Source organism: Lygodium microphyllum, chromosome 21 (assembly GCF_053477565.2).
Source record: "Lygodium microphyllum isolate KBCC chromosome 21, Lygodium_microphyllum_v1.1.10, whole genome shotgun sequence".
NCBI lineage: Eukaryota > Viridiplantae > Streptophyta > Polypodiopsida > Schizaeales > Lygodiaceae > Lygodium > Lygodium microphyllum.
Window position 1 is genome coordinate 57,439,951 of NC_141155.1, and position 17,036 is coordinate 57,456,986.

Consider the following 17,036-nt stretch of genomic DNA (forward strand, 5'->3'; position numbering starts at 1 on the left):
AAGCATTCAGAGTTGGGTGTTGATGAAGAACGAATGACATTTCGGTTGGAGTCTTCAACACCTGCAATTGAAAACCTCTCAGGTGGTCTCTCCCTAAGGGTAGTGCTAGTCTTCTCTATTGTGCACAAGATATATTTGATTAGTTTGGGAGACAGGTCGAACTCTAAGCAAGCTGAGAGTATTGTCCTGGACTTGAGGACCCAAACTGTGTATATACTTCAGTGTAGGAATTATGTGAGTGCTTGTGTATACTTAGATATTACTTAGTTAGAAGACTGTCGGCCTGGTTCCTTGTATAGCAATGGGTCGGTGAAGCAAGGGGCTAAGTTGATGGAAAATTTTGTTAATGAAGACGGGGGGAGTACACTTGAAGATTGCTTGAGACATCATTATGGTCTTGTCAAGGCAATGTAGCATAATTAAGCTTCTTGATGTCTTAGTTGTTGGTAGCTAGTGGCTACTTGTAGTGCTTGGAACGTATGGTGTACTTTTCCATTGTCTTTCAAGCCTTGCTTACCACTTTTGATTGTAATGGCATTGATATGGAGTGTAAAAGAATTGTGCAAGTGGTTCAGGGTGACAGGTTTAACCATAGGCGAGGCGAGCTCCCTAGGTATGTCCTGCCCTTAATGTGCCCTGAACCATTGTGGGGGACATACAAAGGGCTACGGGATTACGGACGGAGCCAGCCGACCAAGGTCACTGGACGTACCTAATTTGAGGACCCCTAGGTGCGGTGCTATGATCGTGTGTGCTTTTTTTCTTTTTTCTTTTTTCTTTTTCTTTTTCTTTTTCTTTCTTTTTTTCTCATTTTTTATTGTGGAAAAAGTGAATACAATCAATGCCATACATTGACGACTGTTAGCCTTTCATTTGGATTGAGAAATGTTGGGTTTCAAAGGCTATGAAGAATTGATATTACAGAGATGATTGTGTTACCAGCCTTGATGCTAGAGGAACGGTTGTTGAGATGAAGAGATACACTTGAGATTTTGCAAACCTCTTTGTAATATGTGAGACATCGAACAATTGAGGTAGCACTTAGAGTGAGATGTGTATGGACAAGGGCAGAGCATCTTGCGAATTGAATCTTAGATGATGAAGAGACGTTCGCCCTTGTTGAGAGCGTGGCTCCTGCTCGAACATAGAGTTTCGCCAAGAAGGAGGAGGTAATCGATGATTATGCTTGGTCATGTTCAGTTGCAATATGTGCTTTTCTGTAGAGGTGTCTTTGGGTTCTCTTCTAGTGGCGTTTCCATCATGGATTTTGTTTCTTGGTATTCCTGTCACCTCCTCCATAATGGTTGTTTGTGGGGTTGGTGGTCTTGTGGTGACTTGGATGTGAAACGCTTCTAGACATTGACCTGTGTCATTCTGCATCAACTTGCCGCTTCATGAGAGTACATGCATGGTATAGGCCGCAACTATAATAAACCAGTGCAATGCAAGGAGACATCACTTATCTGAATTTTATGGTGTTGACTTAGATATTTATCACCTGCACTTGATTAGCTTTTTCTTTTGCTAAAGACGTGAAATATATTAAACGCAGATATGAAAAGTTCATACACTTCGGGAACATGTCAACACTTAATCATTTAAAGACAAAAAGTCATGGCCAGGTAGCATTTGATGAGCCCTTTATACGACATGGGGCTACTCTATTTGTACGAAGTGGGGTGAGTCTGGGTGGCCAGTTGATTGGTGCTCTGCTGGCGTGGGGCTCTTGTGGGGTTGGATAGGGAACATGTCGGCCGGGACATGAATGGTGTAGTCCCGGGCCGCTATCATTTCCAGAATGTCTTTAAACAATTTATTGAATTCTTCCCTTTCCCGATCTGCCCTTTCTGCCCTTGAGCATCTGGGGCCCGGGCATGAGCTGGGGGTTCGTGCCACTAGTGCTGCCACATGTTGCGCATTTCGAGTCTCGACTTTCTTGACTCGAGGATTCTTTGGCCTTCGCCCTGGGCAATGTCGCTTAGGGCCTCGCTTCTTGGCATACCTCTTGATGGTGGGCACATAGCGCTCCGGTGGAGGGGCACGTGCCACATGCTCCCATCTTTTGCGAAGAGCGTCTTTGCATGCTAGCTCTCCATGATTCTCCATGCATTCCGCCACAAAGGGAAGCTTGCAAGATGCAATCCAAGGGTCAGACCTGGATATAGGATACAACTGTTTGCATGGAAGGGATTTTAGTGTGGTTTATCAAGCGCATGTGACAAGAAGGGGAGGGGTGAGGCATGCAGTGTTTTGTCGTAACGGGATGGCCCCCATGATGATGTTCGTTTTGCCTCTAGCCATTAGCCAATATTGGCTTATGCTAAGTTGTGTGGACTAGTTGTCATGGAGTGGGATAGGGCACATCCTCGGAAGGATAGACCGAAAGGGAAGAAGGTGTATAGGAAGGGACTACACCCTGTCTACACCATCAGAGTTGTTGGTCAAGGCCTCCTATGGCGGGAATATGGGTTTCATGCCCTTCACTTGGAGGTGGGGCTGGTCACCCGACTTTTAAAAGTGTGATGTGAGGAGGACCTGAGCAGCTTAGCCTGTCAAACCCGACTCTTCTCCCTGCGCTTGACTATCATTGCTTGTGTGTGTTGATATTGTTTACACATGGTGACACACAAATCAGTGTTTATTTATATACATATATATGAATCCATGTCACATTACGAGGATAAGAACCAAGTGTAGAACTCGGGGTTGTACCGGAGCGTGGCACACGCATCTAGTATTCGTGGCAGCTGACTTAATACTGATAGATATTTTGCCACGTCGAGTAGCATGGAACCTTGACCGAGTCTACTGGCAATATGTAACTCCTCCTCAGTGAGAACCTTATCAATCAAAGGGCCCTGAAGCCTAGTCCCAGCCAAGTCCACACCCCGAATGTCAGTGAGCACTCGAAGGGAAGTTGGTGCCACGTAGGTTGGGTCTCTTTGAGACCGCCATTTGGCCAATCGCTCTTCTGAGACCGTCATGATCTGAGCCCCTAGTTCGGCCATTACGACGCGGCTTTCGCACCAACGCTACTCAAATTGACTCTGGCCTGCTGACAGTCGCTTTAGTAGCTCTATGTCTACAAGATTCGGTCGGCAGAGCACTTCATTGAACATGACGGTTAAGTGCAGTTCGTCAGCCTCCTCGTCAGGGATGAGTCGCATATGTTCATGCAGGAGCCTGTCGTAGTGCCCGTTAAGATGTTCTTGTTCTTCCCATGATAGAGGAAAGGCCAAGTAATCTCCAAGCCGCTCCTTAGGGATCGTGCCCATGTCCGCAAGGACGTAGACACGCGCGACCACTTTGAGCTTAGCCTCCAACTCAGTTAAGCATTCTACGACGCTTTTATGTTCAACGAGGGCTTGCTCGGTTGCTATCTCATGCAAAGTCCTAAGAGTCTCCTTAGGCTTTAGCATGGCTGGAGGCTCAGGTCTAGATGAGCAAGATTGGTCAACGCTAGGATTTTTTATGCTCTTGGGGTTCTCACGGTTCTCCTGAGATTTCGCTGCTATTTTGTCATGGTTCTCCTCGGATGTGACTGGTACAGATTTGTCACCCTGTTGTGACAGCATTGTATCCACTCTTGATTGATCAATGTGAGTTCTATTGTCAATGGATAGAGTGTTGCAAGCAACTGTTGATAGCAACTGTTGCTTTGGTTTGTCAGAGCACACAGATGTGTCTAAGGTTTCACCACTATTAGGAGAGGCATCAGTGGGTTCATTGGTGGATGGACTCGATGCTTTATTCATCAGCTCTCCAGCGCCCTTCATCTCAATGTTCTTGGGGTCCACAACCACCTGCATCTATTGTTGTTTTCTCTGCTTTCTCTTCTTTTTCTTGGTCAATGAAGGTGCCTCTCTCAGCGACTCAAGACCCTGGGCTATATCGACCGTTGATGTGCTTGGTCGAGCCTCAGCATTTCCCTTCTCTAGTGTGTCCTTATGGGACATAGCCGTGGGTTGCTGAATAGCCTTGCCCGATTGTGAGGGCACAACTGCCGCTCTTTTCGGAGAGTCTAGCTTTTCAACCAACTCCCCTACGTTTAACTCCCCCGTCCTAGGCTTTAGGCACTTTGAAAGTGCTGGAGTTGTTGAGGGATTTGGTTGCAAGACCTCCTCCACAGGTAAACTACTAAGGACACGTTCCACAAGGGGCATTGTCATGGCCAAGGGCTGTGACTGCTGTGATCCCGGATTGGAAGTAGTAGCGACTAGTTCAATGGGCTGGCTACCCTTGGTGGATTGTGGTGTCAAGTCCCTAGGGCGATCAGAAGTGGTTGCGTCTTTCGTTGGCCTTTGAGCACTCATTTGTGTAGATCGAACGTGAGCTGATCTAGTCGCTTTAGGTGGCTCATGCATATCCTTGGGTTGAGAGCTACAGATGGCATCATGTCCCACTTCTTTGACGATTGGAGGCTTAGATGGAGATAGAGATTGGAATTGAGCAGTCGCCCTTGACAACTACTGTGGTGCTTCCTGTGTCTGTTTGGAAGAAGAGGGGGTAGGAGATCTAGGACTCCTAGGTGGACGTGGCACTAGCTGAATGATTTTCTCAAGGCTATTAGATGATTGTGCCATTTGCTTTGTTGAGTGAGTAGCCTTGCCATGAGCAATGTTGTGCCTATGATGTTTGTTCTCCCCTTGGGAAATCAAAGGCTCATTGGGCACTAATGGCTTTTGTGCACGCTCAATGGTTACATATGACATCTGCTTATCAAGCATGCTAGGTTGAGGCTCTTTCTTTCGAACACTCATGTCCGGCTTCTTACCTCGAGACCTAGAGTTTCTCTTAGATTTCCTCCTGTGCTTCGTTGCTTTTGATGCATTCTGACCTTTAGTCGTCTAGGGAGGTTTGGCAAGGGGTTTTGGCACCCAAATCCATCGGTTGCCTACATAATATCCTTGAGCCCAAAGCAACGCCTTGGATATCCATCGTGGCGTTGTGCTAACTCTCCATCGACGCCTCCGTCTATAAGGCTTGGGCTTCTTTTGGGGTATTCTACGATATTTGTAAGTCCAAAGCCCGTCCTTGGCATTGTCTCTTGACCTTTTTGTTTCAAGCATGGCCTCACTCACTGGTCCTCGTTGTTCGACCTGTGCTTGTATCAATTCTTTCAACAACTCCTTGCTCTCATTACTATGCTTGCTTGGTATGTCAGAATGCTCCTTTTCCTTCCTTCGAGGTTTGGTGAGGTCACCCTTGCTAAACGTTGTGATTATCCTCATACCTAGTAGTGTTAGGTGTATCCTCTGTGCTATATAGTCAGCTTCACACTTCGTTGCCTTTTTGAAGGGCCTTCTTAGGAGGATTTCCTTTCCACAATTCTCGCTATTTGGAGGAACATAGAACATGACTGGCAAGCTTTCTGTTTCAATAGTTACAAGGATTCTGCACTTCCCTAGAAGTGCTTGTGGGTGTTCCCCATAAGGGTTAAGAGTTGCATCAGTCGGTTTGAGCTCTAGTTGACCTAGTAGAGTCCATGCTTCGTAAGTCAAGATATTGAAATCTGCTCCTTCATCAATGAGAGCATCAACACTATGCTCTCTTTCTGCGGTGAGTTTGACCCTAAGATAAGCAGGTGGTACTATGTCTTCATCTTCCGGGTCCTGGCTTGTGAATTTAAGCCTTCTGACAGACGCCCTTGAGTTCTCGACTGCACGACCAGATGTGGATTCTCCACTGCTGTCTTGAATCGTCAGTGCAATGCTATTCAAGGTACATCTCTCATCAAGAGTCTCATGTCTAGTCATCTTCACATTTGTAGCTTGTTGAAGTTGCATTTTGCTCTGACTAGACACGGTTTGAACACAATGTCTTTGTGTTCTCATGGTGTGGCCTTTTTGCCCTTGATGGCTAGATTGGCCCATTGATATTCTAGGGTCTCTGTTTCTCTCTGTTCGGGTATGGGCTTTCGGCTGCTCTTTTGCAAGTGAGAATCCATGCTCGTGTAGAGCCATTGCTTCACTAGGGTCCAATTTGGAAGACCTGTCACATCGCGTGTTTTCTCTCCAACCTACTCAGGGGAGGTGCGGAGGGGGCAGAGCCCCTTTGCAGGGGTCCGAGGGGGGCAGTCCCCCGGCCTGCAGGGCCGTTACGGTAAACGCCATATGTAATTTGGAGGACCGTTTATAGCCAAATTTTGAACTACGTTCTCTAAGTTTCAGCCCAGTGATGGACCTCTGATGTGCCTTTGGCTCTACGTAGCCTTTAGGGTCAATTTCGAGGTTTAGATGTATCAAAATCTGTGTTCTAGATACCTATCCGATTTTGACAGTTTTCTGTCCGATTCTCAGACGTCCGATTTTCAGGAGTCCGATTATGAGAATCGGACGTCCGATTTTGGGTTGGTCCGATTGGCCTAGTGGTCTGATTTTGGTCACGTCCGATTCCAGGAGTCGGATTAAAAAAGTGGTCCGATTTTGGGAATTGGATCGGACAGGGTGGTCCGATTCCGGACTGGTCCGATTTTGACTAATCCGATTTTGACTGGTCCGATTTTGACTGGTCCGATTCTGGCTGATCCGATTCTGGGTGGTCCGAGTGTCTGAGTGTCCGAATCGGACGGATTGGTACGAGTGGTCCGATCGGATAGGATGATCCGATTAAGATCTGGTCTGATTTTGGTGGTCCGAGTGCCACGTGGCACGTCCGATCGGACTGTGCGATTCTGGGACTCGCACGGCGTGGTCCGACTACGCGGCCGACGGCCTGCGAGTTGCACGCGATGCCTCTAGACTGACGTCTACTACACCAAATCGTCCAGCGCCTTCCAGATAGGTGCAAGACACTACAAGGGGATGCCAAACATGCCTGGAACCACTGTGGTGCTCGAATCGAATGGCACTCCAAGGATCTGTGCCCCTATTTCCCTGTTTTAGCCTGTTATACGGCAACAGAGAACCCTACTGTTTGTTTCTTTTTCTTTGTTTTTTCCTATCCTAAATGCATCCAAATCACAAAGTAAATACCTACATTACTCCATCTCATAACATAAATCTCAAAAAAGCAAAACACTTACTTGCCAAGGAGATCGAATACCATCTTCAACCCCCTCGCTTCCTACCTATCTCAAGCACCAGTTCAGGGAAACCCTTACTTTGATACTCGATTCAAAGCGCGCAAGCGCTCAAGGCTTGAATCTGTTGGTCCCGGCAACGGAACCAAAATGTGGAAGCTTTCACTCAACCGCCAAGACCCTCGGACCGCTTATTGTTTCAAGCATTCCAAGCCGAGCACTAATGGCTACCTCTCACATAGCCGATGCGCCATCCATATCTACGGGTGTAGTGAGCTTACCTTGATGCCGCTCGAGTTACCTCCTCTCCCGCGCACTCCGGTAGCTCCACGATCCAAGTGCAAGCTTCAAGCAAGCTTCATCCTCAAGCTCCACGCTCCAAGCTCCATTGCTGCGAGCAAGACAAGAGAAGAGAAGAGAAGAGAAGAAGAGAGGAGACGATGGAGAGCTTCTCCTCCTCGGACCCTCACCCTCACACACTCACTCCCTCACACTCTCACACTCCCTCTCTCAAGCACAAGCTCAAGCAAGCAAGAACAAGAAGAAGAAGAAGAAGAGGAAAGCTACTTTTGGCCACACACAAGAATGAGCTTCTCATTCACTTTTCAACTTTATATACAAAACCCTAAATCCCTTTTGGACGGTCATCCCCTTTTCCCCTTTTTACATGGCCGGCCGTAGCCTAGGCCCTTTTTCCCATTGTCCTTCTGTCTTCCTAGCTTCCTTTCCACCGCCCATCTACATTTACAAATTGCACGGGTGAGAGCCCGTCGCTCTTTTACAAGATTTCAGGGTGCGCCTTTTTATTTTAAAATGCACCTTTCCCCTTTTGTATTTGCCTTGGCCTTCTAAGGTTGCCCTTGCGCTTTTGGCCTTTTCTCCTATCCTTTCTTCAGTCGAGCTACCTTTTTCCTCCTTCGCCCTGCGTCTCTTTTATTTCCTTTTGCTTTCTTCGTGTTGGGGTTAACAAGTCATTCCATGCCACATTGGATTGCCATGGGTATGATGAAGCCTTTTCTGGTCACGTACACAACATATCAATATAACAACTCTCATCCCTTCCCTATGGCAACCCAAAAATTGATTTGAATTTGATTGGTGCATTTTAGAGCTATATGATTGAAAACTGTTTTTCAAAACTTTAAAAGAAGAAAAAAGAGCTATTGATTGTTTATTTAGGACATCTCCGGAAGAAGAACCATCGTAAAAGATGGCAAATATCGTGGAGCTGTGTGAAACAAAGAGGAATCGATCCGACGATTGTTAAGAACTCATGCACCCACCTCAACCAACTAGGCTACAACTCATTGATTGGTTTTCAAAACTTGAAAACCAGCAAACCACTCAAAACAAGTTATAATGAATATGGTCCCACCTTTCTAAACATAGATGTACATAATCTCAAATAACCTTAAACTGTATATTAGACTTTCAAATCAACATTATACTACTCGAAGTGTGCGTTGCAAAGTAGATTATGTATTATAGTTGTATCGAATTACATCTAATGATACCAAATAACTCATAGGTTTGTTCTTGATTTCTGATACATCGTGACTAAATGGCTCTACATTCACAAAGTTGTACATCTTGTGCTACAACGTACTATATATAGAGTATGTGTACACCCATACACATGCTACGAATTCTACACAAACATATTTGCATCGTTTACTCTATCAATATTGTCAAAAATAAGGGGATAAAAGGTATTATACCAATGGATTTGGTATTCCTCATAGATGATGACAGAAGTTGGCAAGGATGATGAGAATGCAATTTTGCAAAGTGAACTATTGACTTGCCATTTTCCTTTGTATTACAATTGAAGGACTCACATACATGCTAGCTTAGTATTAGACCATTGAAGTCACTTTTAAAAATGTCGATTTATTGTATTTCCAGTTTAAGGAACCAATCACACGTTCAAAATCAATTTCCAAAATCATAAAATTCATTATAGTAACGAGACAAATAATTCCATTTAGCACTAGTATGCATGCACATATTGCATCTTTGTAAAAGAAACAAATACAATGCATGCACAAAATATTCTTCGAAGTTTTAAGAAATTTATAAATATTCTATCCTTTGAATTTTCAACTTCAAATCAACTTTTGTTCACAAATTGGAGAATCTCCATTTCAAATCATTCCAAAGTGGAGAATGTTCAAAAAGGAAATTGATGAATCATCATTTCAGAATCATCATTTTAAGAAAATATCACAAAAATCAAAGAATCTCCATCTGAAAATAGAATATTTGACTTGAAAAAATCATCATTAAAGAAGTTTTTTCAAAAACCATCTTAATTAGAGAGTTTTAGAAGCAACTTCAAATGAGAAAAACTCCATTTCAAAATCTTGAAGACTTCTTAGACATTGGAGAATCATATTATAGATCTACAACTAATGAGTGATACAACACCCTGGCCCCCGCCCCCGCCCCCCCCCCCCCCCCCCCCCCCCCTCTCTCAAATGTATAGAACCCTTAGTCACATGATCGTATATCACTTGCTAAACTAGAGTATATAAAACAAAACATAAGTCCCCCCTCTCTCATTGAGTGATAGTTATCAATCTCTCTCTCTCTCTCTCTCTCACACACACACAAAACAAGGTGCTATAGGAAAAAAATTAAAAAGCGTGAAGACTTTGAACTTAAGCTAGCTTTAGCAGCAGTTAAAGCTAATCAGTTGTCTTGATTCAACATTGCATCTCTCTCTCACTAGTGCAAGCAAATCACACATTCACCATTGATTTGAAAGTGTGTGTTCTGATTCGAGAGTGTGTGTCTTGTGTTTCGTGTTGTCTCTTGCTACCTCCACGTCAATCTCTGAGCAACAGTGAAACGCAGTTGAGTGAGGGTTGATGATGACATCAACAGTCCATATAGACAACTATAAGATATATGAATGCTAGGTAGTTTACTTAATATGTAAAACACAAGTTGCATGATCAAGACAACTAGCTAGACAATGTTGATAGCAACTGGGCAGCCTTTGAGACTATAAAACACATCAATCAATGCAATAAATCTAATGTAGAAGACTGAGGATAGCATGACACCAGATCGAATGTCTAATGCAAAACAAACTTTAGGATTGAATGCCAAAACGCAACGATGTACAGTTGGATGATAGCCTCTAGATGGTGTCATAGAGTGTATTAATGGTGAATCATGATGAATGAGATGTAGAAGGTGCGGAATAAACAAAACAAGGATTTGTTGATGATGTTGTCCCATCTCTCTCTCTCTCTCTCTCTCTCTCTCAGTGGCGATACTTTTTCTCACGAGCAACGAATGGCAAGAGGATGAAGGAAAAATAGTTATTAAAATATTTCTAAATTAAAAAGTTGGAAACTATTTAGAAATGCCATGTTCACGATTTTGAGATATGTGGATTTTCAAATCTCCTTGCAAAGAGTGTTGTTCACAAACGTTGGACAAGGGGCTTGAAAACTATGGTCCTTCTCTAAAGAGGAAGACGAACTAGTTGCGGGGTTTGTGGAGTTGATGAGAATAAGCTCCATATGATAATAGATAGGCGAGAAGGTTAGATATGTAGAGGCCCTCGAGATGAGAAAGGCTCGTTCACAAAGGTTCGAAGAAGCGCAAGTGGAGGGGGTAGAGAAAGCTTCTAGACTCTAGAGTGGTGAAGGGGGGGGGGGGGGGTACCGATTCCTTGTCATGCAAATCAAGGTAAATGGAATCGGCCAGCTGGAGGGCGATACAAAACAAGTAAAAGAGGGGTCATGGACTCATGTGTGCATGGAAATGCGGCACATGCATGATTGGCGCTTTTTGCCAGGATGGCGGTGGGGTGGGGGGGGGGTTTGTGGGACGTTTGAAAGTGGCACGATGCTGGGAAAATACCTATAGTAGGTCCTAGGTATTTATTATATGTAATCTAAAGGTCCTAGGAATTATATATTTGTATATTTTGGATATACTGGTAGAATGAATCACGGGGAAGCAAGCCACGTGCGGGGGGAGGGTGCTGTGCTGGTGGAAATAATAGATTCGTGGGCCAGTTGATTTGTCTATGCTATGTGGATTTGTATATTGTATGAGGGAGGGGGGAGCTGGAGACAGCGGGGACGGGGGCGAAACCGGAAGGGGGAGCGAAGGGGGAGGGGGGAGGATAGTCTGGGGTGGGGTGGCGGGAGGGTCAAAAGAGGGAGAGGTTGGCACAGAGAGAGAGAGAGAGAGAGAGAGAGAGAGGTGTGTGCAGAGTGAGAGAGAGTTCTGCAGCAACAGCAAAGATACGTAGAGGGGTGAGAGAGAGAGAGAGAGAGAGAGAGAGAGAGAGTGAAGCAGGCTGAGAGAGAGAGAGAGAGAGAGAGAGAGAGAGAGACAGACAGACAGACAGACTGTGTGCGTATTGTTTCTTGCAGACGCCATGCACCACTCCAAGTCGGACTCGGAGGTCACCAGCCTGCCCGGCTCGTCCCCGCCGCGCTCACCCCGTCACCACCCCCACCCCCACCACCACCCCCACGTGGCTCGCCCTGCGTACTACGTCCAGAGCCCGTCGCGCGACTCCCACGACGGCGACTCCAAGCTCTCCTTCCAGTCCACGCCGCTGCTCAGCCCGCTGGGCTCGCCCCTCCACCCCGCCGGCGCCCATGGCCGCCCCGCCTCTGACGCCGGCCGCTCCTCCGCCTCCGACTCCGGCGCCTCCCTCTCCTCCAAGCCCCCCCGCGGCCGCTCCGCCCCCCGCCCGCCCCCCCGCCGCGTACTCCCCCACCCCGGATCCGCCTCCTCCGCCAACTCCTCCCCCGACCACCCTTCCAACTTCTCCCACAAGAAGCGCCCCTTCACCATCTTCGAAGAGGACGAGCTCGACGGCGCCAAGCCCAGCTCCGGCATCTCCGCCTCCCAGATCTACTCCTTCCTCCTCGTCCTCGTCTCCTGCGCCCTCTTCCTCGCCCTCTTCATCCTCTTCTTCTGGCTTATCTGCAAGCCCAGCCAGCCCGCCGTATCCATTAAGGTATTGAGACACATTTCCACTATCTCTCTGTGTCTGTGCACGTGCTCTCTCTCTTTCTCTCTATATGTGGTAATTTCTATGGTGAAGCTTTCGATACCATGAAAGATGGAGAAAATAGAAGTTCGTATGTGCAGGAATCACGATCGAAACCGGTTTATGGCTAGTTTAGGAATTTCCTTGTTCTATGCCAGTAGTCTTCAACATTGTGTCTTTCTGCTTGGGAGGCGTTGCATAGGCAGCTAGATGTCATTGGGGGAATGGGATTACCAGCCTTGCCATAGTGTTCAAGCATCATGAGCTTCTGTTTGGTAGGCATCACATACCTAGCTAGGTGCGATTAGGGATTGGGGGAGCCCCTTGCCCCCAAGCACACCTAGCTAGTTATGGAGTCACTTCGACATCAAAAGCTCATGATGTTATCATAAATTCACAATGTGAGAATCATAGTAGGAATTTGTCTAAAACTTCCTTCTGTAGAATGTCTTAAACTTCTTCTGTAGAAGATCTCCATCTCTAGTTTGTCTATTTATTGTTAACGCTTCTAACCGACTGCTCTTTGTGCCCGCACATCCCCGCAGAGTGTCATCTTCCACAACCTGTACATGGGCCAGGGAGCGGACGCCTCCGGCGTCCCCACCATCTTGCTTTCCATGAACTCTACTGTCTCTATCGACTACGATAACCCTTCCAAATACTTTGGCGCCCATCTGGATCCTCTGGCAGTCGAGTTCGCCTACTCTCAACTTCCCGTTGCTACCAAAGAGGTCAGTGCTTCTCGTTTCTCGCGTCACGATCGTTTGGCTCATTTGCTTTCTGCGTCATTGGTGCAGCTACATCAAATCCATTTGTAATTTCTGTTCCCCTTCGCAAGCCAGTTTCTTGAAGAGGCCTTAAGACAGGATCTCCTTGAAAATGCACATCAACAGGAATGCCAGAATGCAATGCCAATGAGACGATGATAATACCACAGCATTTGTGAAACGAATGCTCTTTCCTCTCTAGTTGAGTGTCAGTCCACTGTGATCGATGCGACGGCTGCAATGTGGCTTAATGAACGCTGTAATATAGAGATGACAGTGATCCAGGAGAGAATGATGGGGTCATGGATGCTACACAGATAGGGGGCAATCTGGATGCATAATTTTGACTGGCCATAAAATGCCGAGCTCCTAGGATATTGTTTTCGGTGTTGAAAGACAATTACGCAATTCGAAGGCCGGCCGATGTATCGATGGATATCGAATACATGATTACATTTAATACAGACACTTCCTCGGGTCTGGTTAACAAATGACTTCAAGTTCAGGTTTCATGTTAACGCTTTAGACAATTAATTACCTCCCACAGGCATGTCGGATCTCTGCTATTATTAACAGAGCAGGGTTGCTCAGGGCTTCATCTAGGCACCCACACGTCCTTCCTCTGATCCATTGGGTTTCTACCTCAACTCACCGCCCATTATAGGCTAGGAACATTGTTGCTGCTACCTCTGCAGGTGTTTATGTTCACCTTAGGAAATATCATGGTTCATTTGGGGGGATGCATGATATGGTGTAAAACAAGGGCGAACTCTGCTTTCTTCCCATCAGCCGATTCTACCATTAATTGATTGATTGATTTGTTATATAGAAGGGATTCTCTGCTTTTTGATTAGCTGACAAATGAGTGGCAATAGGTTGGATGATGCGTGAGATGCTTGATTACAGTAGGTTAATGGATTGATTATATGCATCAAGTTTTGGGTTCTAATGCACCGATTGTTGTATCAAATTTTATGTCAGTGATTGGCAATGTGTGATGGACGGACTTACGGGATGTTTTGGAATGCAGATGAATGGCTATGTTCAGGGGAAGAGCAGCAGAAAGACGATAGCAGTGTTAATGGGGGCAACGAGGGTGCCCTTGTATGGGGCCAACACGGATGTGAGCACGGTGTCTGGGGGGAAGAAGCAGAGCATCCAGCTGGCCATGAGCGCCTCCATCTGCTCCCATTATTACGTCGTGGGCAAAATGATCAAGTCATTGTTCTGCACCAACGTGGCATGCGATCTGGCCGTCAACTCCCAGACTATGGCACTCCTCACACCCCTCCGATCAGCGTGCACATATTATCATTAGGAATCCATGGCCCCGTACCCTCTCACTATATAAAATTTCTTTCCTGTCAACACACTGTTTCAAGGGCCTGCCTTCTCACCCGCGACTCCCTCTTAAAGTATGCCATTCCTTTGATTATTCTTTGCCTGCTCAGGGCGTGCGAGTGTGTGCTATGCCACTCTCACCTAACGCCCACAATGGTTGCTCTGTATAGTTTCTTTGGAGAACTCATCGAGTGTTCTCAGCAGTACATCGAAGAAACAAGCACGGCTCATTTGGACCCTCCCAGTGCCATGAGCAATCCTGATCATGTCAGGAATGAAAAGACTGCTATTAAAAGATATGTCGGTGGAATCTGATAACAGTCAGATGATGATTATGTCGGGGTGATTGGAAGTAAGAGTACCTGTCAGTTTGATTTGATTGGAGAAGCTGCTTTCTGTAAGCAATCAGATAAAAATTTTCAGGTCGGTATCAATCAGATAAAAGTTTTGCAACATTAATCACTGATAGAAGTACAGAACACTGTTAATTTTTTTGCTAATCCGAGTCTCCGAGAAGGTGATTCTTGTAAGCCAAGCAATCCTCTTGACAATGCGATTGAAAATCGTATAATTAGCTTTGTTCAATTCATCTTTTGAATAATGCTAATTCCAAATAAACATTTTAAGTACCAACGAGGTTGATTGGTTGTCGGGAAAATCTTATGTTAAGGCAAGGTGTGTGGTGTATTGCATCCATTTGCACAGCTTTGTATGTTACAAGTTTTATGTTAGTCTTTAAATTGATAGGACATGGGGTCCTTCATCTTTACTCGATGAGGGGACATCAATATTTAATTGGATCTTAAATGTAAAAGATCTTTGCTCGATGAGGGGACATCTTATTTCTTATTACTATATTATTTTAGCTATAGGTTCGGAAAGCCTCGAACTTCCAAGAGGGCTCCCCTCCTCTCTTTCTCAAGTGTAATATCTCATTTTCTCTTTCTCTTCCCTTTTTTCATTAAAGCTTCTTTTTGTCATTTCTCTTTTTTAAATTAAACACCCTTTCTTTTTTTAATTAAATTCCTTCCCCCTCCCCTCTCTCTCTCTCATGTGTAGGGCTTAGGTTTCCTCTCTTTCTCTCTCTTTTAATTAAATCAAAAGTTTCTCTCTCTCTTTCATAGTTAGATTAAATTTTTTAATTAAATATTTTAAAAGTTTTTTAATTTAATATTTTTCAACATAGTTTTTTACACACTTTGAGAAGAAGATAGAATAAAAGAGAAGAAAAAGAAGAAAAGGGATAAAAAGATGGAGAGAAGGGGAGGAAAGAGAAAAGAGAATAGATTTCTTTAATTAAACATTTTTCTTCTTTCCCTCTCTCCCTCTCTCATGTGCAAGGCTTAGGTTTTCTCTCTCTTTCTCTCTCTCTCTACCCCTCTCTCTCAGATTAAACTTTTTAATGTAAATTTTTTATTTAATTAAAATAAGGAGGAAGAGAGAGAAAGAGAAATATACAAAGAACAAAAAAGAAAGAAGAGGAGAGGGAGAGAATAGAGAGAGAATTATAGAGAGAATATAAAATTTAAGAGGAAAAGAAAAAAGGAAAAAAGAGGAGAGGGGGGACAGAGACAGAGAGAAGGAAATGAGAGAAAATAAGAAGAGAGAATTTGAACATAGAGAATTATAGAGAGATGAAAGATGAAATTTAAAAGAAAAAGAAAAGAAAAAAATTTAAAGAGGAGAAAAAAAGAAAAAAGAGAAGAGGGTTGTAGCCTAGTTTTTGAGTGTGGGTTGAATAATGTGGATGTGTGAGTTCAAACTTTGGGCTCTCCTTCCTTTGCGGCACATATCTACTTGCATCTAAAGGAAAGAGTAGTTTGATTTTGGATTGCAATGACAAGAAATTATGTGAATTTGGGTGTCATTGACTAGGCAAAACATGAACATGTATTATAACCAAGAAACTAGGGCATTGCACCAACTAGAGAAAAAAGGGACACAAGCTATTGAGATTGAATTCTAGCTTTACGTGTCTAATGGTCCTTGGTTTTGTCATGATATTCATGTCATTGGTAATTAGCTTTTGTCATGATATTCATGTTAGTGGTAATTAGCATTGAAATTGAGTGGGGCATTGGAATTCAAAAGGATATCAACTTTTGGTATTGGACTTTCACCTTAAAAGCCTAAATACACCAGCTCATTTTTGCAGTGACTTATTATAGAGCTTGAGAGCTTAAAGAAACTAATATAAACCTATAGCAAAGCATAAATTGATTGCTTTTCATTTTGGACAATTTTGATGTTGGTATCACCAAAAAAGTTGCGAGAGATTTAGGGCAATAGGGCAACCTTGTCTCATTGATCTCTTGATAAAAAAAATTCTCATTCACTTGGACCATTGTAAAAGCATTGGCAAACCTTGCACAAGTTTGGTTTGTCATAAGCTCCATCAAAATTAAACTCATAGCCTTAGCTCTACTTGCCCTACTCTTATACCAAGTTTGGGTATGCCCAAAGATCTTGGTGAGCACCTCTCCATCTATTTTAATTCAATTTAGAATTTGGCAAAGACATTGAAAGACTTACTTTGGAAGTCCATCCATCTTGGGAGATCTATCTTATATGTATCACATATTCTAATTCATCCATTGAAAATTGTTGGGGGAGATTAGACTCAAGGTTGAAAGATGGTTTTCAATTCAAGGTTGAAAGATGATTATTGAAAACCCTAGCAATGAGGTCCTTCATCAAAAGGGTTAAAACATGTATCATTGGTTGAGAGCAAAAACAAGCTTATTCATCTCTCCAAGATAGTTTTCATTTTGCTACGTCTCAAGCTTCTTAACATGCGTGCTGCAATGAAGATTCCAAAGTGTGCTGTTGTGGGTATGAAAGTTGAGTTCCTCAATATGGTCATGGTCAACAAATTGATATG

At 44.3% G+C, this 17,036-nt stretch overlaps 1 protein-coding gene across 1 annotated transcript; it reads left to right on the forward strand.

The window, feature by feature from the left end:
• Positions 1 to 11,189: 11,189 nt before the first annotated feature.
• Positions 11,190 to 14,803, forward strand: LOC148018035 (uncharacterized). Its single transcript, XM_087662036.1, has 3 exons — positions 11,190 to 12,014; positions 12,593 to 12,778; positions 13,845 to 14,803. The coding sequence occupies exons 1-3, from the start codon at positions 11,424 to 11,426 to the stop codon at positions 14,130 to 14,132; spliced, it is 1,065 nt and encodes a 354-aa protein (XP_087518162.1). The 5' UTR covers positions 11,190 to 11,423; the 3' UTR covers positions 14,133 to 14,803.
• Positions 14,804 to 17,036: the final 2,233 nt, after the last annotated feature.

What these genes read in the sequence shown, in the direction of transcription:
- LOC148018035 (XM_087662036.1), top strand. Translation starts at nt 11,424, where the DNA reads ATGCACCACTCCAAGTCGGACTCGGAGGTCACCAGCCTGCCCGGCTCG. An exon ending in AGCCCGCCGTATCCATTAAG is followed by an intron (nt 12,015 to 12,592) that starts GTATTGAGACAC and finishes ACATCCCCGCAG; the next exon opens with AGTGTCATCTTCCACAACCT. An exon ending in TTCCCGTTGCTACCAAAGAG is followed by an intron (nt 12,779 to 13,844) that starts GTCAGTGCTTCT and finishes TTTGGAATGCAG; the next exon opens with ATGAATGGCTATGTTCAGGG.